This window comes from Meles meles, chromosome 2, assembly GCF_922984935.1.
Source record: "Meles meles chromosome 2, mMelMel3.1 paternal haplotype, whole genome shotgun sequence".
NCBI lineage: Eukaryota > Metazoa > Chordata > Mammalia > Carnivora > Mustelidae > Meles > Meles meles.
In genome coordinates, this window is record NC_060067.1 from 11,071,905 (window position 1) to 11,096,647 (window position 24,743).

The 24,743-nt window shown below is 41.6% G+C and overlaps 1 protein-coding gene across 3 annotated transcripts in view; it reads right to left on the minus strand.

Moving 5' to 3' along the window:
- The window catches only part of MOB1B (MOB kinase activator 1B), a 57,527-nt gene extending 33,723 nt beyond the window's left edge, over positions 1 to 23,804 (minus strand). Inside the window, exon 1 of one of the 3 annotated variants that reach the window (XM_045997169.1) lies at positions 23,258 to 23,804. In XM_045997169.1, the coding sequence (XP_045853125.1) occupies positions 23,258 to 23,271 (14 nt within the window). In that variant the 5' untranslated portion in view covers positions 23,272 to 23,804. Of the gene's footprint in view, positions 1 to 21,976; positions 22,539 to 23,257 lie in introns of those variants that run through there. The other 2 variants (XM_045997168.1, XM_045997167.1) reach the window with 2 other exon arrangements.
- Positions 23,805 to 24,743: the final 939 nt, after the last annotated feature.

The following is a 24,743-nucleotide window of genomic DNA, read 5'->3' on the forward strand; positions in this document are numbered from 1 at the left end:
ATATATGTGACATAGGAGAGGGGTGCGATATTTTCTTCTTGCATTATAAGAATTCAACCCTGAGGGGCACCTGGGTGGCTCAGTGGGTTGAAGTCTCTGCCTTCAGCTCAGGTCAGATTCCCAGGGTCCTGGGATCGAGCCCTGCATTGGGCTCTCTGCTCAGCAGGGAGCCTGCTTCCTCCTCTCTCTCTCTCTCTGCCTGCCTCTCTGCCTACTTGTGATCTCTGTCTGTCAAATAAATAAATAAAATCTTTGGGAAAAAAAGGAAAAAAAAAAAAAGAATTCAACCCTGAATAGCCAAAATAATCTTAAAAAGGAACAAAGTCAGATGTATCATGCTCCCTAATTTCAAACTATACTACAAAGCTGTAGTAATCAAAAGAGTACGGTACTGGCCTAAAAACAGACACACAGATCAATGCAATAGAATAGAGAACCTAGAAATCAACTCAGGCATATATTTACAAGAAAGAAGGCAAGACTATGCAATGAGGAAAGGATAATCTCTCTCTTTTTTAAAGATCTGAGAGGAGTCCAAGATGGCAGAGGAGTAGGAGACCTTAGTTTCGTCTGGTCCCAGGAATTCAGCTAAACAGCTATCAGATCGTTCTGAACACCTGCAACGTCAACAGGACACTGAAGACCCAAATAGATGCAACTCTACCAGAGAGGCAACCACTTTCAGCAAGGTAGGAAGTGCAGAGAAATGACTCATAAGCAATGTGGGAAGAAAGACCACTGGGGGGAGGGGGGCTTCCAACAGCTGGCTGGCAAATGACAGCAGCAGAGCGCAAAATCGGAACTTTTAGAAGTCTGCTCCACTAAGGGATGTTGCTCAGGTGGCTAAGTGGGGATGGAACCCTACCTGGGACACTGTGGTCTCAGGATCCTTAGGGTCACAGGAAGACCGGGGGTGTCTGACAGCAGTAGAGCTCCCAGGCATTGGAGCAGGGAAGCTGGCTGCAAAGAATGAGCCCAGTAATGGGCTCTCAGCTTGGGGTGGAAATAAGCTGCAAAGCGGGCACAGGCAGGTGTGCATTCTGAGCAAGGGCCCAACAAGCGAGAGAACCTGGGAGACACCCCCCCCCCCCGCACTTTGCTCCCCAGGAAGGAGCAGCACAGGAGCACACTGCAGGAGTCCACAAGGTTTGGAGACGCCAAACGGGGTTGCATGACTGAGACAGAAACACTCAATCACAGGCCCAGTGAGCAGAGTGAGGCCAGAAACCACGGAGACAGGAGTGATAAACTACTTTTCTCTGAGGACACACTGACAAGTGGGGGCCCGAGCTTTCACTTCTGGGGCCAGAAACTGGGAAGCTGCCAGTTTCATTCTCATCCTCTAAAGCTGTCCAGAAAGCCTTCAGGGAACAAAAGGCACACAGAGCAATCCAGAGCCACTTACTTAGCCTGGCCCCTGTCAAGGGCTGTATGATTCCGCCTGGGGCAAAGACACTTGAGACTCAACCCAACAGGCCCCTCCCCTAGAAGATCAGCAGGAACATCCAGCCAAGACCCAGTTTGCTGATCAATCAGAACTGCAGAACTCCAACACGAGGGGAATACAGCACAGAGGAATTCTGGCTTTTTCCCCCATGATTCTTTAGTCTCTCGACTTTAATTTTTTAAATTTTTCTTTCCTTTTTCAACCAATTTCTTATTTTATTAACTCCTTTTTAAAATCTTTTTTAATTCTCATTTTACAGTTACATTTTATCCATCATTGCATTTAATCTTATTTCTGTATATATACACATAAGTGTTTCTTTCTTTACAATTTTGAAATGCACTTTCTTCTAACAGACCAAAATATACCCAGAATCTAGTGTATGGCTCCATTCTATTCACCTATCTGATCATATTCTCTTTTTTCTTTTCTTTTTTCTTGCTTTTCCTTTTTTTGTTATTTTGTTTTGTTAAAGTCTTTTTTAATTTTCATCTTACAGTTATATTCTATCCTTTTGATGTATTTCTGTATATATGTTTTTTTTTCTTTACAATTTTGAGATGTAGTTTCTTCAGACAAACTGACCAAAATATACTCAGGAGATAGTGCATTGCTCTGCTCTATTCACCTGTTTATATCACTCCCTTTTTTGCTGTTGTTGGATTTTTTTCCTCTTTTCCTTTTTCTTGTCTTTTAATTTCCATTTTTACAGTTACATCCTATCCTTTCATTGTATTTAATTTTATTTTTGTACATATAAGTTTTTTTCTTTACAATTTTTGGATCTGGTTTTCTAAAAAACAGACTAAAATAAACACAGAATCCAGTGTACTGCTCTATACTGCTCACCTGTCTGACTGTATTCTTTTTTTCTTTCTCCCAGTTTTGAGTGTCTTCTGATTTGATTAGTGTATATTTCTCTGAGGTCATTGTTGCTATTTTAGAATCTTCTTCTTTCATTCACCTGTTCTCTGGACAGAATGACAAGATGGAAAAACTCACCTCAAAAAAGAGAACAAGAGGAAGTACTGACTGCCTGGGATCTAATCAGCAAGTCTAAGTAAAATGTCAGAACTAGAGTTCAGAAAAACAATCATAATACTAGCTGGGTTAGGAAAAAAGCATAGAAGACACTAGAGAATCCATTTCTGGAGAAATAAACGAACTAAAATCTAACCAAGCCAAAATCAAAAAGGCTATAAATGAGATGCAATAGAAAAATGGAGGCTCTAACTGCTAGGATGAATGAGGTAGAAGCGAGGATTAGTGATATAGAAGACCAAATGATGGAGAAGAGTAAAGACGCTAAGAAAAAGAGAGCTAAACAACTACTGGGTCACAAGGGGAGAATCTGAGAGATAAAAACAGAAACAAATCTATAAGGAACTTAGCAAACTCAACACCCAAAGAACAAATAATCCAATCAAGAAATGGGCAGAGGACATGAACACGTCATGCAAAGAAGACATCCAGATGGCCAACAGACACATGAAAAAGTGCTCCACATCACTCGGCATCAGGGAAGTACAAATCAAAACCACAATGAGATATCACCTCACACCAGTCAGAATGGCTAAAATTAACAAGTCAGTAAATGACAGATGCTGGCGAGGATGCGGAGAAAAGGAGAACCCTCCTACACTGTTGGTGGGAATGCAAGTTGGTGCAACCACTCTGGAAAACAGCATGGAGGTTCCTCAAAATGTTGAAAATAGAACTACCCTGTGACCCAGCAATTGCACTACTGGGTATTTACCCTAAAGATACAAACATAGTGATCCGAAGGGGCACGTGTACCCGAATGTTTATAGCAGCAATGTCTACAATAGCCAAACTATGGAAAGAACCTAGATGTCCATCAACAGATGAATGGATAAAGAAGATGTGGTATATATACACAATGGAATACTATGCAGCCATCAAAAGAAATGAAATCTTGCCATCTGCGACGACGTGGATGGAACTAGAGGGTATCATGCTTAGTGAAATAAGTCAATCGGAAAAAGACAACTATCATATGATCTCCCTGATATGAGGACATGGAGATGCAACAGGGGGAGTTAGGGGGATAGGAGAAGAATAAATGAAACAAGATGGGATTGGGAGGGAGACAAACCATAAATGACTCTTAATCTCACAAAACAAGCTGGGGGTTGCTGGGGAGAGGTGGGGTTGGGAGAGGGGGAGGGGGTTATGGACATTGGGGAGGGTATGTGCTATGGTGAGTGCTGTGAAGTGTGTAAACCTGGTGATTCACAGACCTGTACCCCTGGGGATAAAAATACATTATATGTTAATAAAAAAATAAGAAATAAATAACAAATTTTTAAAAAAAGATTATGATAAGAAATTAAAAACAAATTGAGAAAAGAAAGTGTCCCAACCATATGAACATGGAACAACAAATAAACAAAAGTACTTCTCTTAATTCTTGGATCAGAGATTAAATAAAAACCTGAGATTTGTAAAAACAAAACAAAACAAAACAAAAAAACAGAAACCAGTTGCATTTCTATACACAAACAAGGAAACAGAAGAAAAAGTAAGAAGTCAATCCCACTTACAATTGTACCCAAAACCACAAGATGCTTAGGAATAAACCTAACCAAAGAGGCGAAGGATCTACTCTCAGAAAACTACAGAACACTCATGGAAGAAATTGAGAAAGACACGAGGATATGGAAAAATGTTCCATGCTCATGGATTGGAAGAACAAATACTGTTAAAATGTGTAAGCTACCTAGAGCAATCTACACATTCAGTGCAATCCCTATCAAAATACTATCAACTTTTTTCACAGAACTGGAACAAACAGTCCTAAAATTTGTATGGAACCAGAAAAGACCCCCAAACAGCCAAAGGAATGTTGAAAGAGAAAACGAAAACGGGTGACATCACAATTCCGGACTTCAAGCTCTATTACAAAGCTGTCATCATCAAGACAGATGGTACTGGCAGAAAAACAGACACACAGATCAAAGGAACAGAACAGAGAACCCAGAAATGGACCCTCAGCAATATGGTAAAATAATCTTTGAGAAAGAAGGAAAAAAATCTAAGAGAGAAAGTCTCTTCAAATGGTATTGGAAATTTGGACAGCCACATGCAGAAGAATGATACTGGACCATTTCCTTACACCATACACAAAAATAAACTCAAAATGGATGAAAGACCTAAGAGTGAGACAGGAATCCATCAAAATCCTAGAGGAGAACACAGGCAGCAACCTCTCTGACGTCAGCTGCAGCGACTTCTTGCTGGACAAGTCTCCAAAGGCAAGGGAAACAAAGGCAAAAATGAACTACTGGGACTGCATCAAGATTAAAACCTTCTGCACAGCAATGGAAACAGTTGACAAAACCAAAAGACAACTGACAAAATAGGAGAAGATATTTGCAAATGACATATTAGATAAAGGGCTCGTATCCAAAATCTATTAAGAACTTATCAAACTCAGGGACGCCTGGGTGGCTCAGTGGATTAAGCCTCTGCCTTCGGCTCAGGTCATGGTCTCAGGGTCTTGGGATCCAGTCCCGCATCGGGCTCTCTACTTGACAGGGAGCCTACTTCCTCCTCTTTGTCTCTCTGCCTGCCTCTCTGCCTGCTTGTGATCTCTGTCAAATAAATAAATAAAATCTTAAAAAAAAAAAAAAAATAAGGTGTACTCGTGTGGTCTCGGTTTAAAAAAAAAAAAAAGAATTTATCAAACTCAACACCCAAAGAGCAAATAATCGAATCAAGAAATGGGCAGAAGACATGAATAGACATTTCTCTAAAGAAGACATCCAAATGACCAACACATGAAAAAGCACTCAACATCACTCAGCATCAGGGAATTACAGATTAAAACCACAATGAGATACCACCTCACACCAGTGAGAATGGCTAAAATTAGCCAGTCAGGGAATGACACATGTTGGGAAGAATGTGGAGAAAGAGGAAACCTCCACACTGTTGGTGGGAATGCAAGCTGGTATAGGCACTGGGAAAACAGTATGGAGGCTCCTCAAAAAGTTGAAAATAGAGCTACCCTATGACCCAGCAATTGCACTACTGGGTATTTACCCTAAAGATACCAATGTAGTGATCCAAAGGGGCACTTACCCCCCAATGTTTATAGCAGCATGTCCACAACAGTCAAACTATGGAAAGAGCCCAGATGTCCATCAACAGATGAATGGATAAAGAAGATGTGGTACACACACACAGAGACACGCACACACTGAAATACTGCACACCCATCAAAAAAAAGAAACCTTGCTATTTGCAACGATGTGGTTGGAACCAGAGGTAGTATGCTAAGCAAAATAAGTCAATCAGAGAAAGACAACGATCATATGATCTTACTGATATGTGGAATTTAAGAAACAAAACAGAGGATCATAGGAAAAGAGAGGGGGGAAAAAAAAAACCAGAGAGGGAGACAAATCATAAGAGACTCTTAATCATAGGAAACAAACTTAGGGTTGCTGGAGGGGATGGGGGTATAGGTATGGAGTAACTGGGTGATAGACACTAAGGAGGGCACGTGATGTAATGAACACTGGGTATTATGTAAGACTGACGAATCACAGACATATCCTCTGAAACCAGTAATACATTATACGTTAATTAACTGAATTAATATTTTTAACTCACTGAGCCACCCAGGCGCCCCTGAATTAAAATTTTTAAAAAGGCACAGGGGAAAATATTTATTTATTTATTTGAGAGAGAGAGAGAGAGCACCCACACATGCACATACAAGCAGGGAAAGAACCTAAGGGAAGGGAAAAGGAGACTGATAGTACCAATATCAGACTCCACAACGAGTTCAGAGCCCACACGGAGCTCAATTCCACAGACCTGAGGTCATGACTTGAGCCAAAACCAGAAATCATCAGATGCTAAAGTGACTGAGCCACACAGGCATGTCAAGGTTCCAGAGTTGGAAAAACTGGACAGCTACATGCAAAATAATGAAACCGACCACTGTCTTACATCATACACAAAAATTAACTCAACATGGATTAAAGACTGGAATGTGGGCCTAGCTGGATAAAGTGACTGCCCTCAGCTCAGGTCATGATCCTGGACCCAGGATTGACTCCCGCCTAGGGCTTCCTGCTTAGCAGTGAGTCTGCTTCTCCCTCTGACCCTCGCCCTTCTCGTGCTCTCTCTCCCTCATTCTCTCTTAAATAAATAAATAAAATATTTTAAAAAATAAAAAAAAAAATTTTTAAAAGACTTGAATATAAGACCTGAAACCATAAAATTTCTAAAAGAAAACAGTTGGTTAAGTCCTTGACATCAGTCTTAGCAATACATTTTTTTTTGGATCTGACCTCAAAAGAAAGGGAAACAAAAGCAAAAATGAAGGGGATTACATCAAACTAAAAAGGAAACGTCAATAATAAAACAAAAGAAACCATCAATAATTCTAAAGGCAACCTACTAAATGGGAGGAGATACTGGCAAGTGATACATTCAATAAGGTGTTAATATTCAAAATACATAAAGAATTCATACAACTCAGTAACAACAACAACAAAAAACATTAAAAAACAGGTAGAGCACCTGGATAGACATTTTTCAAAAAAAGACAAATAGATGGCCAAAAAGCACATGAAAAGGTGCTCACCATCACTAGTCACAGGGAATTGCAAATCAAAAACACAGTGAGAGATCACCTTACATCTGTCTGGATGGCTATCACCAAAAAGATAAGAAATCCCAAGTATTGTGGAGGATGTGGATAAAAGGGAACCCTCGTGCACTGTTGGTGGGAATGTAACCTGCAACAGCCACTACGGAAAAGTATGGAGGTTCCTCAAAAAATTAAAAGAACTATTAAATAAGCCAGCAATTCCGCTACTTACTGAGTGTCTATGCACTCGGGGGGAGGGAAGCGGTACTAAATCAACAAGATATATGCACTCTTACATTTACTGCAGCACGATATAAAATATCCAAGATAGGGAAACAGTGTTAAGTGTCCATCAATAGATGAATGGATAAAGAATGTCTCACACACGAGCGTGCACACACACACATACAAATACTACTCAGCCATAAAAAAAGAATGAAATCTTACTATTTACCACAATATGGATGGACCTACAGGGTATTATGCTAAGTGAAATAAGTCAGAGAAAGACAAATACCACATGATTTCACTTAAGTGTGGAATCTAAAAAACAAAACAAAGCAGAACCCAGACACATAGATATATAAAACAGATTGGTGGTTGCCAGAGGGAAGGGGCGACAGTGGGAGTGCAAACAGATCAAGAAATACAAAGTTCCACTTATGGGATAAATAAGTCATAGGGATGTAATATACAGCATAAGAAATATAGTCAATAATACTGCATCACACTTTGATGACACATGTTTAACTAGACTTACAGTGGTGATCATTTTGCAATGCATACAAATGTTGAATCTGTCTGTTGTACACCTGAAACTAATACTATATACGTCAACTATACTTCCATAAAAAAAGAAAGAGAATCTAGTATTTAATGCCTAGAAATGAAAAAAATAAGTAACAATAAATTAGAGATAAGAAATTAAAACAATCAGATAAAAGAGTTCAAATGGCTATATCCTGAAGCAGGAAAAAAGGGGTTTTATGACAAGACTTACAGAACTATTTAATCATGGACAAGTATAGTAAGAATAAAATTGTTTAAAATACGAAAGCTTAAACTAAAAAAGTGAATGCTGGGGCACCTGGGTGGCTCAGGTCATGATCCCAGGGTCCTGGGATCAAGCCTCACATGGGGCTCTCTGCTCAGCAGGGAGCCTGCTTCCTCCTCTCTCTCTCTCTGCCTGCCTCTCTGCCTACTTGTGATCTCTGTCTGTCAAATAAATAAATAAAATCTTAAAAAAAAAAAAAAGTGAATGCTTATGAAAACATGGCAGTAAAATAGACTTTTATAGAAGTGTTAATAAACTGTCTATCTTTAAAATCAAAGCATACTATGCAATATATTTATGACATCATATTTATAGTACACCAAAGATCAGTAAGCCAAAAATCACCTATATATATGGAGACTTCTCATCCTAATGGCTTATTAGCTAGCTAGTGTCTGCTACTGCTTAGGTCTACTATCAAATTATTTCAAAAAGATTCAATCACCTTAGAAACTGCCAGATTCAATCAACTTGATAAAACAAATGGCCTTTGAAAAAGCCAAAAGCAATCAAATTCCGATCACCAGTAATCTAAGCATGGCACCCAAGCACAGGGCAATTATTCCTCTAAATGAAAGCTAACAGGAACAGCCTGTAGTCACTAGTGTGATGTCAGGAAGGCCCGTATGAAAATAATCAGATGTAGTCAAGCTTGGGAACAGAAGGCAGAGAAAGGGCTATATAAAATTCCAGGAGTGGTACAATTAAAAAAAGAAAGCCCCTTTAATCCTAATACTGTAAAAATGACATTTTTGCATTACCTGGGATTCAGCAATGCTCCCCAGTACCTGCAATGGACTTCAACTTCAGCCATTTAAAACTGTGAAAGGGGGGCGCCTAAGTGGCTCAGTGGGTTAAAGCCTGTGCCTTCAGCTCGGGTCCCGAAACCAGGATCCCGCATCAGGCTCTCTGCTCAGCAGGGAGGCTGCTTCCCTCTCTCTCGCTCTTGCTCTGCTTGCCTCTCTGCCTACTTGTGATTTCTGTCTGGCAAATAAATTAACAACAACAACAAAAAACTGTGAAAGGATAACACAAATCAGTGAAAACCACCGAAGAGGGGAAAAAGAAAAAAAATGCATAAAACTGCAAAAATCTCTCATCACCCGCAGTTTCTTCTTTGAATCAAGTGAAATATAATTATCAGAACTGCCATTAGAAAAAGGAAAAAATACATCGGGCTCTCTGCTCCGCGGGGAGCCTGCTTCTCCTTCTTCCTCTGCCTGCCTTTCTGCCTACTTGTGATTTCTCTCTCTCTCTGTGTCAAATAAATAAATAAAATTAAAAAAAAAAGAAAGAAAAAAGAAAAAGAAAAAGGAACAAATGTATTAAGGTTACCAGGATTTCTCATATATAAAAATATGCAAAGTATTTACCAATAAAATGATAAAGTGTTCTGAGTTGTAACTTACTCATGCTTAAAACAGTCAACATTTATAATGTTCAAAACTATAAGCACTTTATAAAAGCATATGCTTCAGATTCAACAGCAACTGAAACACTACTACTTACTCATATTTTAGGAAAAAAAACTCTACCTTGAAATAATACAGAGAGCAAAACCCTGGCAGAGCTCTCTCTCAGACTCCACGAAAAAAGCAATAAATATGTTAAAAGTAATAGGTGAAAAGCTTCAGAATCTACAAGGCATTTTTACAGCTCCAAGTATACCATCTGCTTCCCAAAAATATTATTTGCATTAAATTATCTGTTTATTATCTGCATTAAAATATCAGCAACAAATTCAATTAAAGTTAAATATTTCAGGGGCGCCTAGGTGGCACAGTGGGTTAAAGCCTCTGCCTTCGGCTCAGGTCATGATGGCAGGGTCCTGGGATCCAGCCCCACATCGAGCTCTCTGCTCAGCGGAGAGACTGCTTCCTCCTCTCTCTTCCTGCCTCTCTGCCTACTTGTGATCTCTGTCTGTCAAATACATGAATAAAATCTTAAAAAAAAAAAAAGTTAAATATTTCATTTTATAACCCCCCCCTTACAGACTATTATCTGTGCACCTCTTGGAGAAAATTAGTATTTTCCTAATAAGTTATTAATATTTTAAATTATGAATTCTGTGACCATTAAGCACACAATAAAAAATTTTTAATTATATTCTTTTTTATATGACTATTAAGTTTTAAATTTCAATTATTAACAAAGAGCTCCATTCTAAATTATAACATAAAAAGGTATTATTTTACCCTTTTAAAATAAAAGAGTAAAAAGACTGATGGTAATGGAAGCAAGCACCTAACTACTTTATTAGAAATAAAGAGGGGGACTCCTGGGTGGTTCAATTGTGACGCATCTGCCTTTGGCTCAAATCATGATTCAGTCCTGCATCCAGCTCCCTGCTCACTGGGAAGCCTAGTACTCCTTCTCCCACTCCCCCCTGCTGGTTTTCCTTCTCTTGCCCTTGTCTCTGTCAAGTGAGTAAATAAAATCTTGAAAGAAAGAAAGAAGGGGGGAGGGGACGGAAGGAGGAAGAAGAAGGAGAAAGAATGGGGATAGAAGTTCTTCGGAAGAAGCTTTACCATTAATTTGTTTACTTCAGGGGCACCTGGGTGGCTCAGACGGTTAAGCATCCAACCCTTGATCTCAGCCCAGGTCTTAATCTCAGGGTCCTGAGTTCAAGCCCCACACTGAGCTCCATGCTGGGCATTGCGTCTACTTAAAAAAAAATTAAAAATTAAAAAAAAGAACTTGTTTACTTGGTATTAATATGAAAAACCCAAGAAACCAAGAAGTCTTCTTGATTCTTCTTCTTAAGTGAAATGCTGGTAGGGATGCAAGGAAATGGGTACTCTCACTCACCGCTACTGGAACGCAATTTACAGTGGCAGGTAGGAAACATGCCTGGCATACATAGATCCTGAAAAAAGGGTAGGACAAGGTCTCTACAAAACTGTGAGATGGTTTTCTCTTCCCAGCAGACATCGAAGGGGGCATGAGTCCCCATCGGCAAGCAGGCCATGTGGCAGCATCTGCCGGCCAGTCGCTGGGTTCTTTGAGGTGCAACAAAGCCTCTGAGATGAAGATGACTGAAGGTCGTCCTGATGTTTTCCAGAAATCCCCAAAGGATGGCTGTAATACAACCACTAGGAGCACAACTGCATGTAATGAGCATATAGGTAGATGCAGATGAATATTCAAGTCCATAACTACCGTGGTTAAAATTTTTCACTGCCTCAAAGGCATGCAATTACAAGGAAAAATGAAGAATTGGTCAAGGAGACATGAATTGAAACAGATGATGAAAATTAATATTTTATTTAACATTGATCACCTCACAATAAGTTATGTAGAAAAATACATGCTTGAATACTTGTAATTGCTGGGCAATAAAGACTAGTATCAAAATATTTTTTAAAATTGTGAGATAAAGACCCAATAAACAGATGTTGTAAACCTTCCTGTGCACGGTAGCCACCTATGTATATTTCCCAAGAAGTCTCTTGAAAGTCAAAATTAGAGCAGAATAAAAGGAATCACTCACACCTCCATCTACCACCATGAAAATACTTGAAAATGTCACTGATTTAAACAAAATTTTTGTTACTGAGTATGTAACATATACCAGGCACTGTGCTAGGTGGTAGAGATTTTTTTTTAAAGATTTTACTTTTTTATTTGACAGAGATCACAAACAGGCAGAGAGAGAGGGGGAAGCAGGCTCCCTGCGGAGCAGAGAGCCAGATGTGGGGCCCAATCTCAGGACCCTGGGATCATGACCTGAGCTGAAGGCAGGGGCTTTAACCCACTGAGCCACCCAGGCGCCCTAGGTGGTAGAGATTTAAACACAGCTTTTGAAATTGCAAGGTCACATATTCTGATGAAGAAAGGCCTGAAAACTGACAAGTACAGTATCTTTTCGATGAGAGCTATAATAAGGAACATGAAGGAATCTGAAACGGTAGCCTACAAATTGAAAGGGGGCACAGGGCAGAGAAAAGGAGTTGGCTCTCGAACTGAAGCAGTGTGGGTGGGAAGCAGAAGGGCAGTCCAGCCAGCAGAACAGGAAGAGCATTTAAAATGCAGGCAGGCCGGGGAGAAATGCCACGTTAAGAGAAATGCAAATCGGGCCACCTGGGTGGCTCAGTGGATTAAGCATGTGACACTCGATTTTGGCTCGGTCCTGGACTCCACAAAAGGCGGGAACCCTGCTTAAGATTCTCTCTCTCCCTCTCCCGCTGCCCCTCCCCCACCAAAATAAAAAATAAAGAAATGCAAATAAATAAAGTGGCAGGGCTCTGTCGGGGGAGGACATGGAAGGTAGGCTCAGATGAGACGGAAATGGTAAGCAAACACCACATCACAGAGGCTGCCTTGGGACTTTTGCCAACCACTTCCAGCATACTCCAGTCTCTACCTGAAAGACCCGAGTGAACTGCTGGAAGAAAATGGTCCAAACACCCTGGGAAATGAAACAGTCAATAAACCCTATGAAACTTACTGTCCAGAAGGGAAGAAAAGCCTTAATTAATAATTAAAACAATCACAGATGTACAAAGACAACCAAGGGACCTAACGTCCTTGAGAGAAGTTACAGAAAGAAAACCGACAACTGTCAAAGATGGTGCGGCAGACTTTATTCAGGAACAAGGAGCTAAATACAGGAACCAGGGGAATGGGATTTTACACTGGGGGGCAAGGCACAGGTGGAGACTGGGTTCAAAGCTAAGCACAGCGTGTGCGAGAGGGAATGCCAGCAAGTGGGAGCAGGGTGTGGGGGTGAGCGGACAGAAAATTACCAGGAGAAAACATCAGGCTTAGAATGGTTCTGGCTAAACTGACCTAACAGGATTCTTGCTGAAGACAGGCCAGGTGATCCAACATCACCTGAGGGACGGTGGACAAGACGAAGCTAAATCAGATACTGAAATTGCGGGAGGGGTTTCTGCTTAAAATGAACAAGCAGGGTTCCTGCTAAAAGCAAACTTTACACGGAAGTGCGCAGGTGAGCCTAGGAGTAGGTTTCCAAGAGCCTCACTCAAGTCTGGTCAAGCACTGAATCTGGCAGGGCCTCACAGAATGTCTCAAGAACAGAGGTAGTGTTATTTAGAATCTCAAGGATTTTTCTACTTTACCTTATTTTGAATCATCTAACTCAATACACGGGCATCGTCCACTCGCTATTATCTAAAGCTTCTTAAACTTGAATGTGCTTTTCACACAGGAATCTTAAAATTCATTCTAGTTCAAGGTTTCGGGCCTGAAATCTTGCATTTCTAACATACTGCTAAGTGATGCCAAAGCTCCACCCAAGAGTAGACTTATCAAGAGCTGTAATTGTGTAGAGATACTGATCTCCTCAGTCCTGGGGGGTAGCGCTGTGTCACCAGACAGCAAACAGCAGACCTTCTTCCCAGTGGTGTTAGTGGTACTTTTTTTCTAAATGTTGAATGGCTTTAAAAAATTGTAATAATGGGCGCCTGCCTTCGGCTCAGGTCATGATCCCGGGGTCCTGGGATTGAGTCCCACTTCAGGTTCCTTACTCAGTGGGGAGCCTGCTTCTCCCTCTGCCTCTGCCTGCCACTCCCCCTGCTTGCACGCTCTCTGATAAACGATATCTTAAAATAATAATAATGATAATAAAGTTATCTCTAGAACCTCTAGTTATCACTAGACAACACAGTCCCAACACCCAAATTATTTTCCCACTTAACAAAAGCTAAAACTGAGGCACGTGGGTGGCTCAGTGGGTTAAAGCCGCTGCCTTCCGCTCAGGTCTGATCCCAGGGTCTTGGGATGAGCCCTGCATGGGGCTCTCTGCTCAGCGGGGAGCCTGCTTCCACCTCTCTCTCTGCCTGCCTCTCTGACTACTTGTGATCTCTGTCAAATTAAAAAAAAAAAAAGCTAAAACCAATACATCTCAATTGAGGCACATTTTGGTTCCCAAATGTCTAGCAACATAGAATTGCACTTTTGGAATAGTTTGGCTATAACTGTAGTTTGGGGGAAAAAAAATTAATTTTGGTTCTTGATAACTTTTCATTTCCCAAATTAAAAACTGCAAGGTTAGAGTACCTGGCTGGCTCAGGCAGCAGAGTCGGAGCCGCATGCTGGAGGCACAATTTACTTTAAAAAAATATATAAAAAAAAATAAAACAAAACAAAAAACAGACAAGGCTGACCAATAAGACCCCTTTCGGAGTCCTTAACAATAAACCAGAGACAACTGACACTGGTATGGGTCCTCAAAACAAGGCTGTGCTCCAGTGGAGAGAATTCGGTTCTGTCAAATCAGTTGCTGTTCACGGATCCAAAAGTGAAATTTTGAAGAGCTGAAAATAGGGGGGCCTGCTGAATATTTGGCAGGATGTGGGGAAGAGCTACAGAATGGAACCAGTCACATGTGACTAAAAACTTTAACCGTGGCGAGTTTTTAAACAAAGAGTTATTTCAGTAGTTAAATGTAACGCTATAGGGCACTACCAAGCAAACAGATTCCCTACAGAGCAGAAAGGCCAAGCTGCTGCTCTTCTGTCTGGAACATGATCTAGGCACCAAGATACCAGAAAAGTTGCCATAAAAGGCCTTCACCCCTACTGCTTCTACTTAATCATCCTGTATTTACACGGAATATTAAGAATGTATTTGGTTTTTTTTGTTTGTTTGTTTGTTTTAAGATTTTATTTATTTGAGAGAGAGTGAGCGAGCGCATAAGCAGGGGCGAATGGCAGGCAGAGGGAGAAGGAGGCTTCCTCCTGAGCAAGGAGCCTGATGCAGGACTCACTCCCAGAATCCTGGGATCATGACCTGAGCAAAGGAAGACACTTCACCTACTAAGCCACCCAGGCATATCCCAAGGAAGTGTCTGTCATATAATTATCTACTTCTACAAAGAAACACACAAAAAATATTCCTCTAAGACTCAATACTACAACTACTGAACTATTCCTATCAAATTTCAGTTTGAGAACAAAAGGACTTAAGCTGAAAGGTAAAATAACAGTAGCAATAAAAGAAAATTCACACTTCCCTTTATAAATAATAAGGCCACTTGGCTAGGAGGAAACTATTACCCAAATATTGGCTTACCTTCAAACATCTGCTTTTTAAGTCCTAACTACAGAAAATCAAAGCAGCACTGATACATATGACTATAAACCTACAGAAACTGGCTCTGATTTAAGTAATCAGAATGATGAATATGTGAATAAAAAATAATAACAGCTACGAGCAATCATGACACTGCTGAATTATCGATAATGAACTAGTTATCACTGCTATACTTAACTAGAATTTATTGAGCTAGGCCTTTTACATTCAGTATCTCTAATCCTCCCATCATATCTGAGGTATTGATCCTAAACACAGGATTCATGGGGGAAAAATTAGATTACTGTCACACTTCAACCATACACAGTGGAGTCTCAGACTGCTTTCAACCATAATACAGCTAAAGCAGAGGCCTGCACATGCTCAGGAGACATGGATGACATGCGGAGGCCCAAGCTACAAGAAGGGTGGCCGGGAAGGGTTAGGAGAATGGCTATATACAGTGGTTTGAGCAAATACATTATGTTGAGGATTATGGGAGCCTGGTAGACTAACAAAGTGAAAAATATGTAGAGGGAGAAGGCTAGGATGAACCCTGTGCTACTTGACTCAGAACTGCGGGTATTAATATGACCCCCAATGTTCACAGCAGCAATGGCCACAATCCCCAAACTGTGGAAAGAGCCAAGGTGCCCTTAAAGAGACGAATGGATAAAGAAGATGTGGTCCACATATATGATGGAGTATTACTCAGGCATCAGAAAGGATGAATACCCAACTTTTGTTATCAACATGGACGGGACTGGAAGAGATTATGCTGAGTGAAACAAGTCAAGCAGAGGGAGTCAATTATCATATGGTTGCACTTACTCATGGAGCATAAGAGAGAACATGGAGGACATTAGGAGAAGGAAAAGAAAAGTGAGTTGGAGGAAACTGGAGGGGGAGATACCATGAGACACTGTGGACTCTGAGAAACAAACCGAAGGTTTTGGAGGGGAGTGGGGTGGGGGGATGGGTGAGCCTGGTGGTGGGTATTAAGAAGGGCACGGATTGCAGGGAGCACTGGGTGTGGTACATAAACAATTAATTTTGGGACACTGAAAAAATAAAATAAAATAAAATAAAGAACTACGGTATTAGTGTGAACTCATCCAATATATACAGATATTGATATCTGTATCTATATACTGTATCTGTATCTATATATCTATATATATATATCTATGTATGTAAATCTGAATGGATTATGTTGTTTTCTAGCGATGTCCACTGAGAGGCTCTGAGAGCAGAAACATATCTTAGTAATGCGCATACTTATCACCTAGATACTTACCACTTGTTTCCTAAATACTATTTCTCAGTAAACAGAACCAACATCCTTAGAGAAATGACCATTTCCAGGGATGGGGCAGAGAAAGTGTCGGATGTATCTGGAAGATCTGGTTGTGCCAGAAAGCTACAAAGTGCTCAGAAAAAAAAAGAAGTGCCAAGCAGAGACACAGAAGTCAACTTGAATGGGACTCTCACTAGCCAAAACTGAGACATTATAAGCACCAAAACAAATATAGATTATAACTCATTAAATAAAATAGGAATCTAAGGGTCCACACTGATAAATAAATAGGAAGAGTGCGTTCTCAGTAAAAATTTCAAATAATAAAGGTAAAAGCAATGAGAGAACACAACATCATAATAATAATTCAGACAAAATACATCAATGAACACTACAACTAGTGTGTGAAAACAAAATAAGGAATGAGACAGTCACAAAACAGTCTCAAAGCACCTCTCCACAAAATATTAATTAGTAGGAGGAAAAAAAAAGATCTATTAACTTCACACTGGAAAATCTCTGTAGACAGTTTAATCAAAGGATCACTTCCAATAATGGACAAATATACATTACATGCACCTGATAAGAAGCTGTAAGATAAACACGTAACACCTCTGTGGTATTTTTGCCCCAAATGCATAACCAGTTGTAACCACAAGAAAACACGACAAACTCAAACTGAGGGATATTCCACAAAATGACGGGACTATAATTCTCAAAAATATCAAGGTCCTGAAAGACAAGGAAAAACTAAGGAAACATTTCATTTTGAAGAAGACCACAGAACAAAACTGGGTGTGATTCATGACTGGATCCTCCTGCTGGGGGTAACATTATGGGAGCAACAGATGACACTAAATGGGGTTTCTGGACAAAAATTATGTAGGAATTCTTTTTCCCAATCTCTGCAACTTCTCTAAAAATTTGAAAATCCTTCAAAATAAAATTTAAAAATGGGGGTGCCTGGGTGGCTCAGTGGGTTAAAGCCTCTGCCTTCGGCTCAGGTCATGATCCTGGGGACCTGGGATGGAGCCCCACATCGGGCTCTCTGCTCAGCAGGGAGGCTGCCTCCTCCTCTCTCTCTCTCTCTCTGCCTGCCCCTCTGCCTGACTGCCCCTCTGCCTACCTACGATCTCTGTCAAATAAATAAATAAAATCTTTAAAAAAAATTTTTAAATGACTTTCTGCAAATGAACAGACTTCACAGCTACACTTTAACTAAACCTTCTATAAAAGATGGCCTTAAGTTAGATAACCAATACAAAACAAAGTTTTACACTTGAAACTACAAGTTGTACACTTGAAACTAACACAATGTTATACATTAATTACATCTGAATTTTTAAAAACAAATATGGAAATAAAAGGAGAGTTTAAAAAAAAAAAAAGGAGTTCTCTCTAGGACTTAATTCAACATTCTGAACAGGTACCATTTTTTCAAGCAACCCACAGCTATTCTGACCCAATACCTTCTAACCGAATATACAGCTGAAAAGATGTACTACATGTACTTTTGTGTATTAGAAAATTCAAAGGTACAAAAACTATATAGAGGGGAAAAAAGTCAATATTGGTAAAAGTAATCACACAGTAATTATTTTGCATTCAGTAATGTAAAGCAAAAGCAATCCTATAGAGAGGAAAAGTAAACTAAAGCCAGACATGTATCTACAATTCCCAAACTGCAGTTCTAAAAAGATGACCACACTTACTCTACTTCCTCTTCCCCTCCAAAAAAGCAGAACATATTGCATCAGGTTGTCAGACAACAAAACTCTTAACACCTGCTCAAAAGCCATTCAAAATGATGTTGCAGAATGATGTTTACTGACATAAAAAAATCTCCAAATGAAAAACCTGGTCTATATATGGTAGAAACATGGCAGAAAAGATTAGGAAACTGTTATCACAAAGTACAAAGAACAGTCATTTTGGAAGGTGTAATGATAATGAGTGACTTTTATTTTCTTACTTTTCTTAGCACTATATTGTGATTTCTCCAACATGTGTATTATTTTTACATTAAAAATGGAAGTCAAAAATAATTTTAAAGTATTATTTAAATTTAAAGGTTTATATTTTTTTCTTCCACCATTATATTCTTGGTGACCCGTAGCAAACAGTACAGGAGTATGAAATATTAATGCCGGGGAAAAGGACACCTCTTTTAAAAACAAGGCCTATTTGAATACTATCTTTTTATATAATTTTATCAATTATAGATACAACAGTATGAGGCAGGATCCCTGGATCTAGACTGCTAGGATTCAGACCCCCATTATATCACTGGCTACATAATTTTGAACAAATTACTTAACCTCTCTTTGTGAGTTTCTTCATCTGTAAAATAGGGTTCCTGCTACTTATTGAATTGAGTTACTCATCTGAAACAGTGCCTGGCACATGGTAAATACTTACCAAGATGTACTATTATTAGTAATATTATTATTAACTTCCTTTATAGATGAAGATGCTAAAGCCCTTTAATCAGTCAAGTCATTTGCCTTCATGATGCTGGGATTATTGGGGGGGGGGGGGGCGCGGGTGGGAAGCAGGCGGAAAGAGAGGAGAGGGAGACAGAGACAGACATAAACACAGCTACATCTCCTTTCCTAAATTGCTAGGTTTGGGCTTTTTTTTAAGATTTTATTTATCTCAGAGAGGGAGAAGGAGAGAGAGCACAGTGAGCCCAGCTGGGGGAGCGGCAGGCAGACGGAGAAGCAGGTGCTCCACCGAGCGAGGAGCCCGATGCGGGACTCGATCCCAGGACTCTGGGATCATGACCTGAGCAGAAGGCACTTACGGACTGAGCCACTCAGGTGTCCCCTACACTGCTATTTTTTAGAAGAGATAAACTGAATTTAGCGGTACCTGGGTGGCTTAATCCATTAAGTGTCTGACTTTGGCTCAGGCCGTGATCTTGGAGTTGCAGGATCAAGCCCCAGATCAGACACCCTACCCACCCAGCATCAAGGAGTCTGCTTCCCCCTCTGCACCTCACCTGCCTCATATGCCCTCTCTCTCAAATAAATAAATAAAATCTAAAAAAATAAAAAATAAAAATAAAAAAGATAAATTGAAGTTACCTAGCACAATCCTCAATAAACATTTCCTTACTTTCCCAAAATATCTGTTTCTTCCTAGACAGAAACAGACCTGGTTTATATTCATTCACATCCCTAAACCATCTTTCCTCCAGACTTTTTTTAAAGTTAACTATTTGTTTTAACTCTGTTCCAACCAAGCCCTACATCAGGAAATAATACCTTAGTCTTTTCCAAGTCAAATATTTCTGTGAAATTCTACTGGTTGGAAGAGACCAGCAATTTCAAAACGCTAGAAACATAGAGAACACTCAATACACTTTGAGTGAATGTTGAGAACTCACTCTGATCCTAAGTTTCCCTGGATGTTGTTATATGCATAAAATGCCAAGACTGGAAAAACCCTGAGAAGGCTGTGTTCCCATTCAACCCAAGCCAATAATTATACCAGTAACCTGATGTTGGTGATTTTTGCCATTTTACTAAAAGGTTGAGCAAGCTAGGTTATGGATGGATCCCATCTAGCTCCACAATTCCACAGCCTCTTGGACAAACCTGAAAATGGACAATTCACAAGCAAGTTCGTATCTCTATGATGCTTCCTCTGACTGCAATCTTCCAGTTCGCCATACCCTTTCAGAGAACCCCTGCTATAGATCCATTAACTGTCCATCACTTCTTTCACGAAGCCTTCCTCCAGCCCAAATAAAACAAATTGCTCCACATTCTTTAGAGCCCCCATGACTGCATCACAATCTATTAGAGATTACTATTTATGAACTGAACTACGCTGGAGTCCCACATCTTACACAATGCTTAGCACACAGCAGGTGCTGAGGATGTTTAAAGATTTGAGTCTACAAAATCGAATTAGGTTCCTGTGAAGTTTCCCTATGTGCATTTGAGAGTTTAGCTTATTACCTTGAAGATACACAAAGGCCAATCTGCAGCACAACCAAAGCTTTGTCCCAGCCGTATCTCCATATGCTGGACAAATTTATTCTGAGCGTTTGGACAAAAGCTACAAAAGGTATCACTGCTGCTGATTATCTGGGCATCCTCTGGAGATTACCTAATCTACCTCATCTCCCTATCCAAAAAAAAAACCTCTTTACCCTGCCCTACTTTGTTCCATGGCACTTACATCCTCCTACCGTGCAATATAATTTACTGCTATTCACTGTTTATGATCACTTACCAAAACATAAGCTTAACCAATACAGGAATTTTTGTTGGTTTTGTTCATAAATGATACCCAGTGCCTACCTCAGTGCCTGGTACATTAAATGATTTTTTTTTTTAAGATGTATTTATTTATTTATTTGACAGACAGAGATCACAAGTAGGCAGAGAGGCAGGCAGAGAGGGAGGAGGAAGCAGGCTCCTTGCTGAGCAGAGAGCCCGATGCGGGGCTCGATCCCAGGACCCTGAGATCCTGACCTGAGCGGAAGGCAGAGGCTTAATCCACTGAGCAACCCAGGTGTCCCTAAATGATTTTTTTAAATCAATAGTTCTTTCCTTCTGTCTTAAAGCCCTCAGGAGTTCTGAGTCAGCACCTTCATAAACCTATCTCACACTGCCCCTATTTCCTCAGCTCATCCACTCACAGTAGCCTTACAAGTAGGATTCCGAGAACTAGAGGTAAATATTTATATTTATTTCCTAACTTGCAACTCTTGATTTTTCTGCTCACCTACCCATAGAGAAATAATACTCAGAAAGCTATACCAAATAACATATAGATGAAATAACCAAAACTTTATTCTTTCATGTCTGATAATAATTATTTCTATCTATGAAGTCTTCACTTTAGATTTGAAACTACTGGTGGACAAAAACCAAAACCAAGTTGGATTTATTTTTATGGATTGTCAAGCACAAGGGCTAAATATTTTCGGACTATATTAACTGCTACATGAAACCTGACTGAAAAATTGTGCTCCAAATAGTACAAACCCTGAAAGGTGCTTTTACATATATACATTTGTTACAGCAAGATTTTTCTTACATAACTAGTATGCTTCAGGAGAAATGAACTAACCCACTGCATTTCTGTAACTATTAAATACTGAGCCATGTAAAAAAGGATACTGTTCTATTTGTATTCAGAAAGTACCACCAAAACCTTCTCCATCCCCTAGTTTCAGCCAAATATGGTTCTTTCCTGCTCCAACCAATTTAGCTATGAGTTCCAAGAGTCATAAGCCCATCAGCAACAGTCACGGACATCACCTACACGGCTATTTTGAAGACAGCTTTTAAATTCTTGAAGAAATAAAACAACAGCAATGTAAAATACAGTCAAGATGAGAAGCTTCAAGCAGAGATACCTGGATATCCTGATTCAATCTAAAATAAGAAACAACGTCTTTCAGAAGTCACTCGGTCCTCTCACCTAGGACTACCTACATGACAAACTCAGAATCAACTTCTAGGATGAGCCTAAGAAAGAGATTTCACAACTCAAACTCACATGTGGTGGGCAGGGTGACACAAGCCAGGCCTCCTGCGCATACGAGAAACACCAGCGATCTGGCCTGCCAGTTAGCCTTCTGTGATCACTCAGTTTTGCTTGACTGCTCAAAAAAGGATTAATATTCTACATCTGAACACGTGAAATTAGGGTTAGTTAAATTCTCGGGATCCAAGTGCCAATGCGGTGACTAAAAATTACAGGTGGGAAAAGCAGAGAATCGGAACAAAACTATCATTATCGTTGTGAAGAAAAATGCTATTCTGTCCACAACAGTAAAGGAGTATATGGTGCAAGTTTCAATCTGAGTTTTTATGAGCTTTCTAACCACAGATTAAACATAGGTGAATCACAATGAAGCCCTCAAAAGAGGAATTCCAAGAGTGTATGGCCTGTTTACTGCCGACCTGAGGCTGTCTGCTGCCTCCATACCCCCAAGTGGCCATCCCGGCTTTCTGCCCATCCCCCAAATTCGTCTACAATAAAGGATAAGTAAATGAAATAATAGCCAGCCCTCGATGTGACGTTAAGTTGGCATTTACAAAAGATTTGCAAAACCACTCCCCAGCGGACCTAATCGACCCCAGGGCACACTACTCAGACTTCTACTTGGTGGTTGTCTAAAAAGAAAAAGCCCGTACTTTTCAGGGGAGCACACTGGGAGGAAGGGCGCCTCGGGGAAGCAAGGAGCTGCTCCAGACCCCAAGACCCTGGGCTGTCATCATGGGATCCCGACCCGAAAGCAGCCTCGTTAAGGGTGTTACATCCACAGGACTCGTCATCCCAACTTTGCACTCCTAAAATCTAAGAAGTTAAAAGCGCGCTGGGGTGACGGGGAAAAGTACAACGCCCGATCTTCTATTCTTGGACCCAGATAAACGCAATGGGCAAGCGAAACGGAGACCGAGCCGCCGGGCAGGAGACGCGTAAGGCGGAGTGGGTGGTATCTATGCTGGGCGGCTAAACCCACAAACCCAAGAGAAGAGGGAAGAGAGACATCGGGGTGATGGAGAAACGCAGACCCAACCAACCCACACACCGGGGTGTGTCGGGTCTTGGGGTCCGGGGCGAAAGAGCCTCCCTGGGGGCTGGAGGGCTCCACGCGAGCTCGAAGCGGGCTGGGGAGGCGACAGGCGTCCGGCAGCGCCCGCGCACGGGGCAGGCTCCCAGAGCCCTGCTGGATGGGAACGCCCGGCCCAGGCAGCGAGGGCCAAGGCGAGCTGCGGCCCGCGGCCCTGGGCTCCCGAACAAAGCCCGCGCGCGCCGGGCCTGGCTACTCACAACAAGAAGCTCATGTCGGCGGCGGCGGGGGCTGGGGGGCCTCGGCGGTCTCTTGGCCCCCGGGCGGCGGCGGCGGCGGCGACGGCTCGAGCGGCGGCCAGGGAAGAAGAGGGAGGGAGAAAAGAGGAGGAGAGGAGGACGAGGGGAAGGGCCGGCTGCTGGACGGCCACAACTTGCTCGGCTTCGCTCGTTCCAGTGGCAGGCGCAGGGGGCGGAAGTGGGAAGCGCACCGCCTGAATCACGGACGCCGGCGGGGGAGGAGGAGAAGGCGGGGAAAGGGCCGCACGCCTGCTCCCCGGAGAACAGCTGCCGCGGCTGCCGAGCTGCTCGCCGCGCCTCCCCCTTTCTCCTCCTCCTCTCCTTCTTTCTCCTCCTCTCCTTCCTCCTCCTCCTCCTCCTCCTGGCCCTCCTCACTCTCCAACGCTCTAGCCCCCCGCGGCCCTCACCCCGCGAGTTCTCGCGAGAGCAGCGCGCGCCCACCCTCGTCTAGCCGGGGCTGCGGGTCCGCCAAGGTCTGGACGTCCTCGAAGCCCGGGACCGCGCCCAAGGAGGGCGCTGGGGCCACCAGGCCCGCGAAGACCGGTCCGCCCAGCTGGGGGTCGTGGCCGAGCGCTTCGAACTCCTTGGCTGGGTTTCAGCAGTCGGGAAGGGAATGGGCTTCCTCTCTGGGATGTCTGGGTTTGCGGTGAGGGATGGAATCGCCCCCAGAGCTTCTGCCCGCTGTAAGTGTGCAGCAAGGGACGATGAAAGGTTATGGAGTCCCTTTGCTAGTATATAAAAGCAGGAGGACGTTGAATGTGTTTGGAATGTGTGGGTGTTGTTCGGCCAGAATAGAGAAAGGAGTCAAGCTCCCCGTCGTTTTATGGTTCTGTCTTAAAACCCTGAACTAGGAGAGGAGAGGTCAGGGTCCAGCCTTGCTTCAAGGCGCTTAGGCTGTCATCAATGGCTGGGAAAACTGCTGTAGTGACATACGCAAGATCTGTGCAGCATTCTTCAATAGATGATAAAGCCTGGCCCTGAGCCCCCTGACTCTGTGAAATAAGGGAGACTGAATGTATTTTGTGCAGCAGAAGGCCCAATGTTTATAATGGTCTTGGACCCCATAAATGCGTAATCAGCATTTGCCCCTGATGAGCAGCCTACCACAGCATTATCACTTTAAGTATCCACGTATTTTACACAAGAGACGTCCATCTTCTTTATTCACAACACCCATCAAATCCACAAGTAAGTTTTCAAAGTATCGGAACAAAACTTAAATAATGTACAGCTATTAACCCACCTTGGGTTGGGTTACTTGGAAGAAGTACCAATATGAAATATAGTCTGCTGAGTTTGTGCGGTATTCATTCAGTATCTCAGTAAATCAAACCATTTTCTTTTTTTTTTTTTAAGATTTTATTTATTTGACAGAGAGAGATCACAAGTAGGCAGAAAGGCAAGCAGAGAGAGAGAGAGAGGAGGAAGCAGGCTCCCTGCCAAGCAG